The 19725-nt window shown below is 42.4% G+C and overlaps 1 protein-coding gene across 1 annotated transcript in view; it reads right to left on the minus strand.

The window, feature by feature from the left end:
* Nucleotides 1-19725, minus strand: part of SCUBE3 (signal peptide, CUB domain and EGF like domain containing 3) — a 1482089-nt gene that overhangs the window by 731683 nt on the left and 730681 nt on the right. Inside the window, exons 12-13 of the mRNA XM_056557668.1 lie at nt 7262-7384; nt 6757-6873 (exon numbers count right to left, since the gene is read on the minus strand). Coding sequence (XP_056413643.1) covers nt 6757-6873; nt 7262-7384 — 240 coding nt within the window. The remainder of the gene's footprint in view (nt 1-6756; nt 6874-7261; nt 7385-19725) is intronic.

A 19725-nucleotide genomic window follows, 5' to 3' on the forward strand; every position in this document is an offset into this window, starting at 1 on the left:
GAAAGTTAAACATATTTGTAAATTACTTCTATTAAAAAAATCTTAATCCTTCCTGTACTTATTAGCTGCTGAAAACTACAGAGGAAATTCTTTTCTTTTTGGAATGCTCTCTGATGACATCACAAGCACAGTTCTCTCTTCTGACGTTATTATAATAATAATAACACTTTATTTATTGTTGTTCTTAGTGACATTTGAACCCAAGTCCCCAGGACTGCAAGGCAGCAGTGCTAACCACTGAGCCATCATGCTGCCCATCTGCTATGCATGGTTGCTAAAATGGACAGAGATGTCAGCAGAGAGCACTGTGCTCGTGATGTCATCAGTGTTCCAAAAAGAAAGAAATTTCCTCTGTAGCATTCAGCAGCTAATAAGTACTGGAAGGATTAAGATTTTTTAATAGAAGTAATTTACAAATATGTTTAACTTTCTGCCACCAGTTGATTTAAAAGAAAAAAGGTTTTCACCGGAGTACCCCTTTAACCCCTTAAGGACGCAGGACGTAAATGTACGTCCTGGTGAGGTGGTACTTAACGCACCAGGACGTACATTTACGTCCTAAGCATAACCGCGGGCATCGGAGCGATGCCCGTGTCATGCGCGGCTGATCCCGGCTGCTGATCGCAGCCAGGGACCCGCCGGCAATGGCCGACGCCCGCGATCTCGCGGGCGTCCGCCATTAACCCCTCAGGTGCCGGGATCAATACAGATCCCGGCATCTGCGGCAGTTCGCGATTTAAATGAACGATCGGATCGCCCGCAGCGCTGCTGCGGGGATCCGATCATTCATAACGCCGCACGGAGGTCCCCTCTCCTTCCTCCGTGCGGCTCCCGGCATCTCCTGCTCTGCTCTGTGATCGAGCAGACCAGAGCAGGAGATGACCGACAATACTGATCTGTTCTATGTCCTATACATAGAACAGATCAGTATTAGCAATCATGGTATTGCTATGAATAGTCCCCTATGGGGACTATTCAAGTGTAAAAAAAAATGTAAAAAAATGTAAAAGTAAAAGTAAAAAAAAAGTGAAAAATCCCCTCCCCCAATAAAAAAGTAAAACGTCCGTTTTTTCCTATTTTACCCCCAAAAAGCGTAAAAAACATTTTTTATAGACATATTTGGTATCGCCGCGTGCGTAAATGTCCGAACTATTAAAATAAAATGTTAATGATCCCGTACGGTGAACGGCGTGAACGAAAAAAAATTAAAAAAAAGTCCAAAATTCCTACTTTTTTAATAAATTTTATTAAAAAAAATTCTAAAAAATGTATTCAAAGTTTTTTATATGCAAATGTGGTATAAAAAAAAAGTACAGATCATGGCGCAAAAAATTAGCCCCCATACGCCACTTATACGGAAAAATAAAAAAGTTAGAGGTCATCAAAATAAAGAGATTATAAACGTACAAATTTGGTTAAAAAGTTTTTGATTTTTTTTAAGCGCAACAATAATATAAAAGTATATAATAATGGGTATCATTTTAATCATATTGACCCTCAGAATAAAGAACACATGTCATTTTTACCATAAATTGTACGGCGTGAAAACAAAACCTTCCAAAATTAGCAAAATTGCGTTTTTCGTTTTAATTTCCCCACAAAAATAGTGTTTTTTGGTTGCGCCATACATTTTATGATACGAGTGATGTCATTACAAAGTACAACTGGTCGCGCAAAAAACAAGCCCTCATACTAGTCTGTGGATGAAAATATAAAAGAGTTATGATTTTTAGAAGGCGAGGAGGAAAAAATGAAAACGTAAAAATTAATTTGTCTGAGTCCTTAAGGCCAAAATGGGCTGAGTCCTTAAGGGGTTAAGGTGAAAATGAGCTGCGTCCTCAAGGGGTTAATGGTGAAATTGCAGCGCCTGCAGGTGACATGATTAGTCCCCCAATACCCCCCCCCCGATGTGAGGACAGCGCTGCGGCTAATAGTTCATTCGCCCGCGGGTCATATATGATTAGTTCCCCAGCGCACTTCTGCTGATAATTCATTCATTCGAAGGGGGGGGGGGGGCGACCGGTATTGTGGCATAGGGAAAAATTCATATCGAACCTGTGTATCGCCCAGCACTAGGGTAACATGACTGATTCTGTACCATTCCCAATATATATGCCTGGCTCCGTCTTACATAGATAATACATGCTCATGTCATAAAAGGGCAATGAGGCTGCAAACATATAAAGTGACTAACTAGGCAGGTGACCTACATAAGGAGCACTGTGGTAACACAGTTGGAAGCCACCCATTGGAATACCAAGAGAGGTGTACGGGTGTAGTGGAAGGGGGAGAAAGAAAAGCTGGTTTAGAGTCTGTCAAGGGACAGAAGAGCCAAGAGGACAAGAGGCTCACTCATGGACAGAGAATGGGGCACAAGTAAACGTTTTTTCTTTTGGAGCAGGGCAAAACACTTAAAAAATAAAATAAAGAATTGCCCGACAAAACATGACCGCCTAAGCAGTTACGCTTTGTACTCCTAGCACCATCACTCCTATCATTATGCCTTTCATGACTCCATCACTGAGCAGTGATGCCAGGAGCATGGAGATGACCACTAAGGCTACTGATTGGATCTCATTGGTAAAAAACCATTACAATATTATCGTGCAGTGCTTTGGGACATTAAAAAAAAAATATTGTAGATTAACCCCTTAAGGACGCAGGCCTTTTTTTGCAAATCTGACCACTGTCATTTTAAGCATTAATAACTCTGGGATGCTTTTACTTTTCATTCTGATTCCGAGATAGTTTTTTCGTAACATATTCTACTTTATGTTAGTGGTAAAATGTTGTCGATGCTTGCATCATTTCTTGGTGAAAATTTCCAAAATTTTATGAAAAATTTGAAAAATTAAAAAATTTTTAACTTTGAAACTCTGGACATCCCAAATAAATTATATATTGATTCACATATACAATGTTGGCAGCATAAAGTTGACATGTTTTTACTTTTGGAAGACATCAGAGGGCTTCAAAGTATAGCAGCAATTTTCCAATTTTTCACAAAATTTTCAAAATCTGAATTTTTTCAGGGACCAGTTCAGTTTTGAAATGGATTTGAGGGGCCTTCATATTAGAAATACCCCACAAATTACCCCATTATAAAAACTCAAAGTATTCAAAATGACATTCACTAAGTATGTTAACCCTTTAGGTGTTTCACAGGAATAGCAGCAAAGTGAAGGAGAAAATTCTAAGTCTTCATTTTTTACACTCGCTTGTTCGTGTAGACCGAGCTTTTTCAAGGGGTAAAAGGAGAAAAATTTTCCTAAAATTTGTAACCCAATAAGTAAGAAAATACCTCATGTGTATGTGAAGTGTTCTGTGGGTGCACTAGAGGGCTCAGAAGGGAAGGAGCGACAATGGGAATTTGGAGAGTGAGTTTTTCTGAAATGGTTTTTGGGGGGCATGTCAAATTTAGGAAGCCCCTATGGTGCCAGAACAGCAAGAAAACTTCCGCATGGCATACTATTTTGGAAACTACACCCCTCAGGGAACGTAACAAGGTGTACAGTGAGCCTTAACATCCCCACAGGTGTTTAACGACTTTTAGTTAAAGTTGGATGTGTAAATTATAATTTTTTTTCATTAAAATGCAGTTTTTTCCAAAATGTTTACTTTTTTACAAGGGGTAATAGGAGAAAATGCCCCCAAAAATTTGTAACCCCATTTCTTTTGAGTATGGAAATACCCCATGTGTGGACATCAAGTGCACTACAATGCTCAGAAGAGAAGGAGCGCCATTGAGATTATGTAGAGAGAATTTGGTTGGAATAGAAGTCGGGGGCCTTGTGCATTTACAAAGCCGTCTGTGGTGCCAGAGCAGTGGGCCCCCCACATGTGACCCCATTTTGGAAACTACACCCCTCACGGAATTTAATAAGGGGTGTAGTGAGTATTTACACCCCACTAGTGTTTGACAGATCTTTGGAACAGTGGGCTGTGAAAATGAAATATTACATTTTTCATTTTCACGGACCACTGTTCCAAAAATCTGTCAGACACCTGTGGGGGTAAATGCTCACTGCACCCCTTATTACATTCAGTGAGGGGTGTAGTTTCCAAAATTGGGTCACGTGGGGGGGGTCCATTGTTCTGGCATTATGGGGGCTTTGTAAACACACGTGGCCTTCAACCTTCAATTTCGGACAAATTTTCTCTTCAAAATCTCAATGGCGCTCCTTCTCTTCTGAGCATTGTAGTTCACCCGCAGAGCACTTTACATCCACACATGGGATAATTCCATACTCAGAAGAAATGGGGTTACACATTTTGGAAGCTTTTTTCCTATTTTCCCTTGTGAAAATGAAAAATTTAGCGCAACACCAGCATTTTAGTAAAAAAAATTTAATAAATTATTTTTCATTTTCCCACCCAACCTGTGGGGTGTTAAAGCTCACTATACCCCTTGTTACGTTCTGTGAGGGGTGTGGTATTAATTTTTTTGCGTTTATGTAAAATGAACCACCCCTGTGCAAATCACCAATTTAGGCCTCAAATGTACATAGTGCGCTCTCACTCCTGAGCCTTGTTGTGCGCCCGCACAGCATTTTACTCCCACATATAGGGTATTTCCGTACTCGGGAGAAATTGCGTTACAAATTTTGGGGGTCTTTTTTTCCTTTTACCTCTTGTGAAAATGAAAAAGTGTAGGGCAACACCAGCATGTTAGTGTAAAAAAATGTTTTTGTTCTTTTTTTACACTAACCGGCTGATGTAGACCCCAACTTTTCCTTTTCATAAGGGGTAAAAGGAGAAAAAGCCCCCCAAAATTTGTAGTGTATTTTCTCCAGAGTACGGAAATACCCCATATGTGGCCCTAAACAGTTTTTTTTTAAATACGACAGGGCTCCGAAGTGAGAGAGCGCCATGCACATTTGAGGACTAAAATAGGCATTGCATAAGGGTGTACATAGGGGTATTCTACGTCAGTGATTCCCAAACAGCATGCCTCCAGCTGTTGCTAAACTCCCAGCATGCCTGGACAGTCAGTGGCTGTCCGGAAATGCTGGAAGTTGTTGTTTTGCAACAGCTGGAGGCTCCGTTTTGTAAACACTGTTGTACAATATGTTTTTATTTTTATTGGGGAGGGGGGACAGTGTAAGGGGGTGTATATGTAGTGTTTTACCCTTTATTATGTGTTAGTGTAGTGTTTTTTGGGTACATTCGCACTGGCACAGGTTTACAGAAAATTTGCTGCAGCTCAAACTTGGAGAAGGAAACTTACTGTAAACCTGCCTATGTGAATGTATCCTGTTGCAAACTACTTTTGCAACAGCTGGAGGCACACTGGTTGGAAAACCTTCAGTTAGGTTCTGTTACCTAACACAATATTTTCCAACCAGGTTGCCTCAAGCTGTTGCAAAACTACAACTCCCAGCATGTGCTGATCATCGAAGTGCATGCTGGGAGATGTAGTTATGCAACAGTTGGAGGTACACAACTACAACTCCCAGCATGGCGACACAACTGTTTGCTGTTTGGGCATGCTGGGATTTGCAGTTTTGCAACATCTGAAGGGCTACAGTTCAGAGACCACTGCAGAGTGATCTCCAAACTGTGGCCCACCAGATGTTGCAAAACTACAAATCACAGCATGCTCAGACAGCAAACTGCTGCGTGGGCATGCTGGGAGTTGTAGTTTTGCAAGATCTGGAGGACTACAGTTTATAGATCACTGCAAAGTCATCTCCAAACTGCAGCCCTCTAAATCTTGCAAAACTACCAATCCCAGCATGCCCAAACGGCTGTCTGGGCATGCTGGGAGTTGTAGTTTTGCAACATCTGGGGGGGGGCTACAGTTTAGAGAGAACTGTATGTATCTCCAAAGTTTAGCCCTCCCCCAGATGTTTAGCCCTGCCCAACTACTCACCGGCTTCCGTAGTCTTCACCAGGGAGCCACGAGGGAGCCACATGTCATCACCAACCTCCGCAGCCGATCAAGTAAGGGACCTACAGTTCACGCTACAGTTCCCCCGTTCTGCCGGAGTACCGTCAGTGGGCAGGACAGGGGAACTGAACTTTAACCCCCCCCCCCCCCGCCCCTGATCTTCTATTGGTCGTCGCTTCTTGACGACCACTAGCAGGGATAGGAGGGGTGGCACCCCTGCCACCTAACTCCTATCCCTTCAGGATCCCCCTGATTTTCCGGGACATCGGTATGACCCGGATCCGCTGAAAATAGTCGGTCTCAGGAGCCCCCTGGGCAAATGCACGGGATGCCTGCTGATAGATATCAGCAGTCATCCCAGTCCGGTCCCCGACCGGCTAGCGGCGGGGACCGGAATTCCCACGGGTGTATCCATACGCCCTCCGTCCTTAAGGACTCGGGATGCAGGGCGTATGCTTACGCCCTTTGTCCTGAAGAGGTTGATGAAGAACTCCAAACAATTTGGGCCTGACACGTCAATTGGTGTCGTTTTAGGGCCGAACACATTGCTTTGCAAAGTCACACTCCATTCTCCTCAGTACAGAGAGCCCAGAGGGTTTCAGTGTGTGACTGTCCCTGGTTGGCGCACATACCTCCCTCATCTCTATTCACTTCTTAACTGGTCTGGAGCAGCCTAACTGACTTGTGGTTGCCCCCTACTAATGCCTAGCTAAAACTGATTGTCCTAAGTGCCAGTGAGCGAGTGCTCCGGTAACTCTGGCCCATTATTTTGTGGATTCAGGTTTGCTTCCTAAAATTAAAAATTAAATTTGTAATCTAGATTAACTGCTGGCTAGTAAAAAAAAGAAATACAATAAGTATTTTACCTCCACAGTGTGTGATCCCATATAGAGCATAGCCCTTATGACACAAACAACGGAAGCTGCCAGGAGAGTTCACACAGATGTGATCACATGTTCGATCAAAGGAACACTCATCAATATCTGTGAGGTGTAAAAGAGAGAAGTATTTAAACAACTGTAGACCTAATAAAACAAAGAAATGTTAAGAGCAATCATTCTGATATAAATATATACTGGGGAATTTACTGAAGACTGACATTTTATATGCTGGTATAAAAGGAAAGCATGTAGGAGTTAACAAATTTGTTGCATCAATGCCTGTCCGTGCCCCTTTCATACATATTGCAGGAGTGGTATGGAAAAGAAAAGAGCCATACATTTCTGGGGTGGGGGGGGGGGGGGGGGAATAAGCATGCAACTACCTCATTGTCTATAAGCTTACAACTCATGGATTTAGAATTTATCACCCATTTTATTAAAGCATTGGTAATAGTAATGTTGGGACACATCACAGTGTATACAAACATACCTTGGCAGCCTCTCTCATTAATGAGCAATTTGTAACCCTTTTTACAACCACATTCAAAGCTCCCGACTGAGTTACGGCAGTTCTGATCACAGCCTCCATTGTTCACACGGCACTCATCAATATCTGCAAATGAAAACAATATTATCGTTCTTCAGCCATTAACAAGATGACAACATGATTTTTGCCACAGTTATTTTTAAAGAAACTTTTTCAATTAGACAAGCTGTCATGTGCACAGGGTACAATGGAGACTTTGAAAGAAATGTCTTTAAGCTATCAGAAATATTTACCATAATTTACTTCAGAGTTGTGTTTTGGAAGCATGACTTACACAGAGATACACATAGGTGTGCAATTTAAGACCTCAGAAGGATATCATAGAATACAATTTACGCAACCTGAAAAGGTAATTTAGCTTTTTAATTCTTACAAGTATAAGAGTTAAATATCTGAACACACAGATCTTCGTCGGATATCATTAATGGTTCCTGAGAAGTCACCTCTGGGCACTAGGTGAGGCTGGATTGATTTTTATTTTTCTGATTCACTGGCCCCGATTTATTAAGAGTGGAGTGGACTTATCTTTGTGGGTTTTAATTCTCTACAATTTTTCCCCACAGTATTTACCAAGTTTTGCCTTACATTTGGCACTTTCCCCTACATTTTGCTTTTTTCACACATGCTCTAATCTGTCTGGTTTTCCTCAGCTCAAATCCACTAAATATTCTGTGAAAACCTTAGTATATATGTTGGGTTTTTGTGAAAATGTTGGGGACATGCCCTCTTTTTGATGACATTCCCACTTTGCCCAACTGCCACACCCCTTTTTCAGGTTTTCTCAGTAACATGGAGAGTTAGTTGTTTTTTTTTTTTTCAATTCTGACGCAAATGCTGGTGCACATTCTGGCGCAGACAGAATTTCTGGCCCAATGTGCCAGAATCTGGCACACAACCTGACAAAACATGTTGGGTTTACAATAGTAAATCATGGCCACTGTGTGTATTATGAGGTGCTGAACCATGAGGCTTGCTGATTAAGAGGAGTTAAAAGGGTTGTAAGCAGGAGTTGTAAGTATTACTTTGCTCTTAAAACTTTGAAGTAAAAAAAAAAAAAAGGAAGTGGGGAATTTTAGCGTGCAGCCAATTATATTTACTGCCAATTGTAAATGTGGTTTAGGTTCTGTGATCTCGTCATAAGTGCACAATGTCCTCCAGTGTATATTTTATGCTATGTTTGTGGTCCTTGAACTGCCGTTTGAGAGGGCATATTGCTGTACAAGATGTGATCTCGCTGTGCTTTTGGAAGCACAGATCTTAGATCTGAACAGATGACTTGCAACATTGAGTGTCAGTACATGGAGAAGAGTCTGCTGCTCACTGAGCAAGCAGTTTTTGGGGTGTGGGGGGAGATAATGGTATGGAAGTGTAGTAGAAAACGGCAGATTTGTGACAGGAGGCAGGGTAGAGAGATAATGGTCAGGGAGGCTAGCCCCGATCTGGTACACCCCAAAAAGTTTGCATGTTGGCAGATAAGGGAGATGTCAGTTTAGAGGTAGCAGTGCTGCAGCAAGACACTGGCTCTCATTTACTAAAATCCAATTGTTTATTGTGGAGTGTTTTTCATTTTTCTTGTGTCGCTTGGCAGTATTGCCAAGATGACAGATGCATCCAATTAAAGAAGGAAAATGAGAGGTAAACACACAGAACAGATAAAAATGGTAAAAGACGTACAAGGTAACTTGTTGATACCTTATTTAAATGTTAAGTATAGATTAAAAAACATTTGACTTAAAAAAAAATTGCAAAAAAGGGAACTCTCAACACAACATACCAATAATTGAAAAAACAGTGCATTCTCAAGATTCGCTCTGTTTCCATTCATTTCCCGACAGCTCAGAGCTATCAGGTTTTGGTGAAACAAAATTCACACATTTTCCAGTGAGATTTTCATCACTCGGAGTGTTTTTCTTTTTTGTCGGGGAAATGCCCCTTTTTCGGTTAACCATGCACATTATGTAGGGTTTTAAAAAATACTCCGAGTGATGGTTTTTTGTGTCGGGATATTGTGTTGCATAAAGTGTCAACACAAAATGATAAAAAAAAAGGTAGGTTACTATTAGTAAATGAGGGCCACTGGGGTAGCTAAAGTGTCATTAAATATGATTTCAGGCTTTTAAAGGGGTTCTCCGGTGCTTACACATCTTTTCCCCTATCAAAAGGATAGGCGCTAAGATGCCTGATCGTGGGAGTCCCGGGCTGGGGACCCCCGGGATAATGCACGCGGCACCCTGTTTGTAATCAGTTCCCGGAGCGTGGTCGCCTGTAATCAGTCCCAGAGCGAACACGCTCCGGGGACTGATTACAAACGGGGTGTCGCGTGCATGATCCTGGGGGTCCCCAGCAGCGGGACTCCCGCGATCAGGCATCTTATCCCCTATCCTTTGGATAGGGGAAAGGATGTGTAAGCACCGGAGAACCCCTTTACGGGATTTTTGTCATTAACAACAAGTTTTATATAATGGGAAAAATAACATTTGTATATTTGTAATATACATTGGTTAAACATTTTTATATTTTTGTCCCTGCAGCTATTGTCTGTGTGATGAGTCCAGATACAGGAAGTGTGGGTGGACAAGCAGGGCTCTGTGCATTGAGGACAAGCAGGGTTCTGTGCAGTAAGGCTCTGTGACATGCTCCTGGCTCACACAGCAGGATGATTGACTAGCCAGGAGCCTGCTCAGAGCCCTGCTTGTCCTGCCCACACTTCCTGTATTTGAGGAAAAGAAATATGAATGCAAACATCAGGTTTATGTACTAATGTCAATGGCCTCACTAACAAGATTGATAAACTGGAACTATTAACCTGTTGGACGGAGGATGTACCGCTACGTCCTCTGTATTTCCGATCACCGCCGCTCGGCGGGTGGTGATCAGAATGGGATGCCTGCTGAAATAATTTGGCAGGCATCCTTTGGCATCACCCAGGATGCCTGCCACGGAGTGAGGTGGCAGGGGTGGTCAGAAGCGACCAACCAATAGCAGAAGGGGAGCAGGGGGGTTAAAGTGTAGTTCCCCTGCTCTACTCCGGGCAGAGCGGGGAAACAGTATGTGGCAGTGGTTACCGAGTCGAGACAGCAGTGTGTGTGTGTGGGGGCAATGGCGGCGGTGTGCTGCGGGCAATAGCGATGAAATCCGGGCGGCGGAGAGATGTGGGGGGTGGCAATGTGATCCTGGTGAGTGGCCCTTTGAAAGATCTGGAGGGCCACAGTTTGGAGACCACTATGCAGTGGTCTCCAAACTGTGGCCCTCCAGATCTTGCAGAACTACAACTCTCAGCATGCCCAGACATCCTTTTGCTGTCTGGGCATGCTGGGAGTTGTAGTTTTGCAAGATCTGAAGGGCTACAGTTTGGAGATCACTGTGCGGTGGTCTCTTAACTGTGGCCTTCCAGATCTTGCAAAACTACAACTCCCAGCATGCACAAACAGCAAAAGACTGTCTGGACATGCTGAGAGTTGTAGTTGTGTGCCTCCAGCAGTACATGCTGGGAGTTGTAGTTTTGTAGTTTTCATTTTCACAGGGGGTAATAGACGAGAAAGCCCCCCCAAAATTTGTAACCCCAAAGCGATAGGTTGAGCGCACTGTCATGTAAGAAGCCGGCTTCTTACATGACAGTTGGCTCAACCTATCGCTGGCCGAGGCAGAACATCGCTGCGGCCGGTGATAGGCTGACGGCTCTCAGACGTTCCCGTCCCCAGGAAGCAGGTGAGGCAGATACCGGACCAACGGGGGAAGGAGAGTTTATTTTGTTTTATCTTTTGCAGCCCGGGCATAGGGATACAGCGTACAGTACAGAGTTCCAGCGCCGGCGGCCCGCAACAAACAGGAGGACGAGGAGGGCAGCGCTTGCGGGTGACATGTGATTAGTTCCCCGATGGGGACAGTGCAGTGCTGGGCTGATAATTAATGGTGGGGGGGGAGAGAAGCAGAACAGGATTCGCGGGTCACATATGATTAGCTCCCCGATGTGGGGACAGCGCAGCGCTGGGCTGATAATTAATTCATTCCCGAGAGGGAGGGGCCCAGCCGGTATTGTGGTTTGGGGGAAATTCATATCGTGCAGGACAAAAATTTCGGTTTTCGATATGAACCGGTATACCGCCCAGCACTAGATAGTACAGTTCTTTGTTTCAGAAGAAATGGTATTACAAATTTTTTGTGGGCTTTTTCTCCTATTATCCCTTGTGAAAAATAAAATTTGGGGTAACACCAGCATTTTAGTGGGAAAAAAAATCACATTTTTCATTTCACGTCCCACTTTAACAACAATTTGTCAATCACCATGAAAGCAAAATTCCTCTCCAAAATCCCACAGTTGCTCTTTCCCTCTTGAGGTATGTTGCGAGCCTGCAGAGCACTTTACCTACACATGAGGTATTTCCATACTTGAGAGAAATTGGGTTACAAATTTTGGGGGGCTTTTTCTCATTATACCCCTTGTAAAAATGAAACAATTGGGCTACAAGTACATGTTAGTGTAAAAAATTTAGATTTTCCTCCTCCAGGTTTCTGCTATTCCTGTGAATCACCTGAAGGGTTAACAAACTTTCTGAATGTCATTTTGAATTCTTAGGACCGTGCAATTTCTATAATGGGGTTCATTATGGGAGATTTCTTATAGAAAGGACACTCAAATCCACTTCGAACTTAACTGGTCACTGAAAATTTCAGATTTAGAATTTTTTGTAAAAATTTGGAAAATTGCTGCTATACTTTGAAGCCCTATAATGTCTTCAAAAAGTAAAAACATGTCAACTTTATGATGCCAACATTAAGTTGCAATGTTGTATATGTGAATCAATATAAACATTTTGGCATGTCCATTTTCCTTACAAGCAGAGATTTTCAAAGTTAGAAAAATGCATAATTTCTTTGTGAAATTTCTAAAATTTCATGAAAATTTAGCAAATATCGACGAAAATTTTCCACTAACAAAGTAGAATATACTATAGATTAGGTACAGCGGTCGGCACTATCTTGCATCGTATGTGAAGCTAAGCTGTCAACATGAGTCCATACACCTTGGAGATCCCAAAACCTTGCAGAGGTGCTCAATCTCTATAGTATTCATGCAATAATAAATGTAGAAAAGTAGAAATGAAGAGAGTTGACTCACTACTTCTGCTGCTCAGTCTTTATTTCAGGGTGTACTATCAAAAGCGCATACAAGGGTTAGTTTGGATGCCACATATAACACGAGTGACAGAATTGTTTCACACCGGCATGGTGTTTCTTCAGATTCAATCTCACCTGTGCAGGGGGAGATATAAATTCACACCCTGCTTGACGTAGGTGAGGGGCGTGTTAGAAAAATGAATTTAAAACATTTAAAAATACACAGTGCAAAAAACTCTTAACAAAACATGCTCAAATCATGCCTATCATTCAATCCTGCATTGCCTAAAGCTCTTGTTGCAATAATCCATCAGGCTTCACATTGTAGTAGTGCTTGTAGTATGTCTATGCCATTCTGTGGGTGCACCCTTTCTATGCCAAACATTTTCAAAATTTCTGGTCTCCACTGTGTGCTTCACGTATATGGGAGATCAATCTTGGTGCTCCTTTTCCTGTTCTCAGAGAATATATGTGTTCTCTGAAACGGGTGTTAGGTGCTCTGCTCGTACATCCGATATAAAATCGCATGCACGGGCATAGAATGGCATAGACGACAAAAGTGGTGCGACAACAGATTCAGTCCTTTATCTGTATAGTAACTCCTCCTACTTTTAGTTTTTTTCCAGTAACCACAATGGGGCACCATGTATAAGAACCACATTTAAAGTTTCCTGTCGGAACTGTTTTCTAACCAATTGGATTTTTTTTGATCTGTAAATTTACTTTGTGATTGCTACCGATAGTGTTGCATTTCTTAAAAAAGACATGGGTTTAGGCTGGGTTCACACCTCGTTTTGTACTTACGGCTCCCGTATACGGCTGGGAGGAGGGGTGGGCGGGGCTTAATCGCGGCGCCCGCACTCAGCCGTATAGGGGAACCGTATTTAATGCATGTCTATGAGCGGACTTGAGTGAACCGCAGCCTCCGGTCGGCTACGTTTTGGGCCGTATGCGGTTTCCCGACCGTAGGCAAAAACGCGGTCGACCGCGTTTTTGCCTGCGGTCGGGAAACCGCATACGGCCGAAAATGCAGCCGACCGGAGGCTGCGGTTCACTCCGGTCGGCTCATAGACATGCATTAAATACGGTTCACCTATACGGCTGAGTGCGGGCACCGCGATTAAGCCCTCCCCCCCTCCTCCCAGCCGTATATGGGAGCCGTAAGTACAAAACGAGGTTTGAACCCAGCCTTAGCTTGACTAAAATTGGATCAGTATTGTTTTGCATGATATACCAGTTTTTCTTAATTATTTCTTTAATTTTGTTGGCCATAGGACTATATTTGAACATGAAAGCGAACCGTTCTTTTTTAAAATTAATATCTATCTTATGTGGATTTCTTAACAGTGTAAGACGATCCTTTGCTTTCGCTTTTGCCAGGGCTGGTTTCAATACTTTGGGTGGATATCCCCTGTTTAATAACCTGCCATAAAGCCCTCTGACGGATTAATGACATTGAAGAAGATTTTTTTAAGCAAGCCAAAGTCTTAAGAACTGGCTATACGGTACTACGGCTTTAGTGTGATTTGGGTGATAGCTGTTAAAGTGCAATAGTAAGTTTCCTGCAATTTTTTTAAGGAATCCTGATCACTGACGCATTGGGTCTATATGTCTCTATAGCTTTTTAATGCTTTTTCAATGCCATCCTGTTTTAGTAGTTTAACCCCTTGCCGCAAATGGACGTTCATTGACGTCCATCTGCGGCTTCCAAGGTATGACGCATCATACTCGGTGGATCCCGGTTGCTATAGGCAACCAGGACCCACGGCTAATGCCGGACATAGCCGATTGGGCTGATGTCCGGCATTAACCCTTTAGATGGGGCGATCAAACTTTATTGCCGCTTCTAAAGTGAAAATAAAACATTGCTGGTTAGCTCAGTGGTGCTGTTCGGGACCGCAGCAGGGAAATTGCAGCATCCCAAACAGCTTGCAGGACAGTAGGAGGATCCCTACCTGCCTCCTCGATGTCTGATCGCCGAATGACTGCTCCGTTCCTTAGATCCAGGCAGGAGCAGTTGAGCGGGGATAAAACTGATCAATGCCAAAAAAGTTCAAATAAAGTGTTAATAAATGTGATTTAATCCCTTCCCTAATAAAAGTTTGAATAACCCCCCTTTTCCCATTAAAAAAAAACTATGAAAATAAAAATAAACATGTGGTATCGCTGTGTGCGTAAATGTCTGAACTATAAAAATATAGTTAATTAAAGCGCAAGGGTCAATGGCGTACATGTATAAAAATTCCAAAGTTCAAAATGGCGTATTATTAGTCACTTTTTATACCGTAAAAAAAATTATAAATGAATAAAATGATCAAAAAGTCAGATCAAAACAAACACGGTACCTATAAAAACGATAAAAAAAACTATAAAATAAAAAGATCACGGCACAAAAATTTATCCTCATACCTCCCCTTATACGGAAACATTTTAATGTTATAGGGGTCAGAAGAGGACATTTTTCAACGTATTAAGTTTGGTGCATGTAGTTATAATTTTTTTTGTAGTAAAATAATATCAAACCTATATTGGGTATCCTTGCGACCTTATGGACCTACAGAATAAATATCGGGTGCAATTTTTACCGAAAACTGCACTGACTGAAGCCGCTAAAAATTACAAAATGGTTTTATTTTATCAATTTTGCCCCACAAAATTTTTTTTTCTGGTATTGCCATAGATTTTGTAGTGAAATTGTTACTGGTATTACAAAGTAAAATTGTTGGCGCTAAGAACAAGCCCTCATATTGATTTTTAGGTGAAAAATTTAAAGTGTTATGATTTTTAGAAGTTGAGGAGGAAAAAACAAAAGTGCAAAAATAAAAAATCGCCAAAGAGGGAAAGGGTTAAATTCTTTATTTTTGTCGTTTATTGCCCCCTTAACATTTTTATTCATCCACATTGGTTTTCTTTTATTTCTGACCATTTTATTTCCATAAGGTATATATACCTCTTACAGTGAGAATTTAAGATCTTTTTAAAAGTCTCCCATTTAGTGTCAGTATTCTTGTTTTTAAGGACATTATCCCAATTTATATTGTTAAGGGATCAAACTTTACCTTCCTAAATTGCATTGTTTTTGTGGCCCCTCGAGAAATGCCCTTATTGGAGATTAAAGGGGTATTCCAGGCAAAAACTTTTTTTAATATATCAACTGGCTCCGGAAAGTTAAACAGATTTGTAAATTACTTCTATTAAAAAATCTTAATCCTTCCAATAGTTATTAGCTTCTGAAGTTGAGTTGCTGTTTTCTGTCTAACTGCTTTCTGATGACTCACGTCCCGGGAGCTGTCCAGCACCTATGAGGATATTTTCCCATCATGCAAGGGATATTCTCCCATCATGCACAGCTCCCGGGACGTGACATCATCATTGAGCAGTTAGACAGAAAACTTCAGAAGCTAATAACTATTGGAAGGATTAAGATTTTTTAATAGAAGTAATTTACAAATCTGTTAAACTTTCCGGAGCCAGTTGATATATAAAAAAAGTTTTTGCCTGGAATACCCCTTTAAGTTATAATGCATTATATTATGATCACTATTTCCCAGGTGTCCTTCTACTTGCACTTTAGTTACTCTATCAAGTCTGTTGGTTAATATTAACCCCTTAAGGACCCAGCCAATTTTCACTGTAGGACCCTGCCATTTTTTGCACATCTGACCACTGTCACTTTAAGCATTAATAACTCTGGAATGCTTTTACCTTTCATTCTGATTCCGAGATTGTTTTTTCGTGACATATTCTACTTTACGTTAGTGGTAAAATTTTGTCGATACTTGCATCGTTTCTTGGTGAAAAATTCCAAAATTTGATGAAAAAATTGAAAATTTAGCATTTTTTTTTTACTTTGAAGCTCTCTGCTAGAGATGAGCAAACTTACAGTAAATTTGATTCGTCACGAACTTCTCGGCTCAGCAGTTGATGACTTTTCTGAAATGGTTTTTGTGGGGCATGTGGCATTTAGTAAACCCCTATGGGGCCAGAACAGCAAAAAAAAAAAATAAACACATGGCATACTATTTTGGAAACTACACCCCTCAAGGCACGTAACAAGGGGTCCAGTGAGCCTTAACACCCCACAGGTGTTTGACGTCTTTTTGTTGAAGTTGGATGTGTAAATGATTTTTTTTCCACTAAAATGCTAGTTTCCCCCAAAATTTTAAATTTTTACAAGGATAGGACAAAATACCCCCCAAAATTTGTAATCCCATCTCTTCTGAGTATGGAAATATCCCAAGCGTGGACGTCAAGTGCTCTGCTGGCGCACTACAATGCTCAGAAGAGAAGGAGTCACATTTGGCTTTTGAAAAGCGAATTTTGCTGAAATGGTTTTTGGAGGGCATGTCGCATTTAGGAAGCCCCTATTGTGCCAGAACAGCAAAAAAAAAAAAAACACATGGCATACTATTTTAGAAACTACACCCCTCAAGGAACACATCAAGGGGTACAGTGAGCCTTAAAACCTCACAGGTGTTTGACGACTTTTTACGGATGTGTAAATGAAAAAAAAAAATTTCACCAAATTGCTGGTTTTCCCCCACATTTTATATTTTTACAAGGGGTAATAGGAGAAGATGACCCCCAAAATTTGTAACCCTATTTCTTCTGAGTATGGAAATACCCAATGTGTGGACATCAAGTGATCTGCTGGCGCACTACAATGCTCAGAAGAGAAGGAGCACCATTGAGCTTTTGAAGACAGAATTTGGTTGGAATAGAAGTCGGGGGCCATGTGCGTTTACAAAGCCCCCCTGTGGTGCCAGAACAGTGGACCCCCCCCCCACATGACCCCATTTTGGAAACTACACCACCCACAGAATTTAATAAGGGGTGCAGTGAGTATTTACACCCCACTGGCGTTTGACAGATCTTTGGAACAGTGGGCTGTGCAAATGAAAAATTACAAAAATCTGTCAAACACCTGTGGGGCGTAAATGCTCACTGTACCCCTTATTGCATTAAGTGAGGGGTGTAGTTTCTAAAATTGGGTCATATGTGGGGGGGTCCATTGTTCTGGCTCTATGGGGGCTTTGTAAACACACATAGCCTTCAATTCCAGACAAATTTTACCTTCAAAATCCCAATGGTGCTCCTTCTCTTCTGAGCATTGTAGTTCGCCCGCCGAGCACTTTACATCCACATATGGGGTATTTTCTTACTCAGATAAAATGGGGTTACAAATTTTGGGGGGCTTTTTTCCTATGTTTCATTGTGAAAATGAAAAATTTTGGGTAACACCAGCATTTTTGTGAAATTTTTTTTTTTTTCATTTTTCCATCCAACTTTAATGAAAATTCGTCAAACACCTGTGGGGAGTAAAGGCTCACTATACCCCTTGTTACTTTCCGTGAGGGGTGTAGTTTCCAAAATGGGGTCACATGTGGGTATTTATTTTTTGCGTTTAAGTCAGAACCGCTGTAAAATCAGCCACCCCTGTGCAAATCACCAATTTAGGCCTCAAATGTACATAGTGCGCTCTCACTCTTGAGCCTTGTTATGCGCCCGCAGAGCATTTTACGCCCCACATATGGGGTATATCCGTACTCAGGAGAAATTGCGTTACAAATTTTGGGGGGCTTTTTTTCCTTTTAACACTTGTGAAAATAAAAAGTAAAGGACAACACCAGCATGTTAGTGTAAAATTTTACATTTTTTTACACTGACAGGCTGGTGTAGCCCCCAACTTTTCATAAGGGGTAAAAGGAGAAAAAGCCCCCCAAAATTTGTAACGCAATTTCTCCCGATTACGGAGATACCCCATATGTGGCCCTAAACTGTTTCCTTGAAATACGACAGGGCTCTGAAGTGAGAGAGCGCCACACGCATTTGAGGACTAAATTAGGGATTGCATAGGGGTGGACATAGGGGTATTCTACGCCAGTGATTCCCAAACATGGTGTCTCCAGCTGTTGCTAAACTCCCAGCATACCTGGACAGTCAGTGGCTGTCCGGAAATGCTGGGAGTTGTTGTTTTGCAACAGCTGGAGGCTCCGTTTTGGAAACACTGCCGTACAATATATTTTTCATTATTTTTGGGGGGACAGTGTAAGGGGGTGTTTATGTAGTGTTTTACCCTTTATTATGTGTTAGTGTAGTGTAGTGTAGTGTTTTTAGGGTACATTCACAAGGGCGCAGGTTTACAGTGAGCTTCCCGTTAGAAATTTGCGATACGGCGTAATTTTCGCCGCAGCTCATACTTGAAGCAGGAAACTTACTGTAAACCCGCCCGTGTGAATGTACCCTGTACGTTCACATGGGGGGCAAACCTCCAGCTGTTTCAAAACTACAACTCCCAGCATGTACTGACAGACCGTGCATGCTGGGAGTTGTAGTTTTGCAACAGCTGGAGGCACACTGGTTGGAAAACCTTCAGTTAGGTTCTGTTACTTAACTCAGTATTTTCCAACCAGTGTGCCTATAGCTGTTGCAAAACTACAACTCCCAGCATGTACTGATCGCCGAAGGGCATGCTCGAGATCTAGTTATGCAACAGCTAGAGGGATCGCAACTACAACTCCCAGCATGCCGAGACAGCTGTTTCGGCATGCTGGGATTTGCAGTTTTGCAACATCTGGAGGGCTACAGATAGAGACCACTGCACTGTGATCTCCAAACTGTGGACCTCCAGATGTTGCAAAACTACAAATTCCAGCATGCACAGACAGCAAACAGCTATGTGGGCATGCTAGGAGTTATAGTTTTGCAAGATCTAGAGTGCTACAGTATAGAGATCACTGTGCAGTCGTCTCTAAACTGTAGACCTCCAGCTGTTGCAAAATTGCATTTCCCCCCATGCCCAGCAGCTGTCTGGGCATGCTGGGAGTTGTAGTTTTGCAACATCTGGAGGGCTACAGTCTCAGACTGTAGCCCTCTAGATGTTGCTAGGCAACTTACCGGCTTCCGTCGGATCCAGGGAGCCGTCCTCTTCTGCTGCACGACATGCCGCCCACGCCGATCACCGCCGCCGATCCCGTCCCGCAGCTTCCACCGACGGGTAAGTGGATGTTCGGCGTTCGGTCCCTGTCGGTTTCCCCTTCCTGCCCCGCCTATTGTGGGTGGGCAGAACGGGGAAAACGAAAGTAACCCCCCCCCCGCCCCTGATCTGCTATTGGTGGTCGCGTCTAGACCACCAATAGCAGAGATAGGAGGGGTGGCACCTCTGCCACCTCACTCCTATCGCTATAGGGGGATCGTGGGTGTCTTAGACAACCGCGATCCCCCCTTGTATTCTGGGTCACCGGGTCACCATAGACCCGTATGACCCTGAATCGGCGCAAATCGCAAGT

Source organism: Hyla sarda, chromosome 2 (assembly GCF_029499605.1).
Source record: "Hyla sarda isolate aHylSar1 chromosome 2, aHylSar1.hap1, whole genome shotgun sequence".
NCBI lineage: Eukaryota > Metazoa > Chordata > Amphibia > Anura > Hylidae > Hyla > Hyla sarda.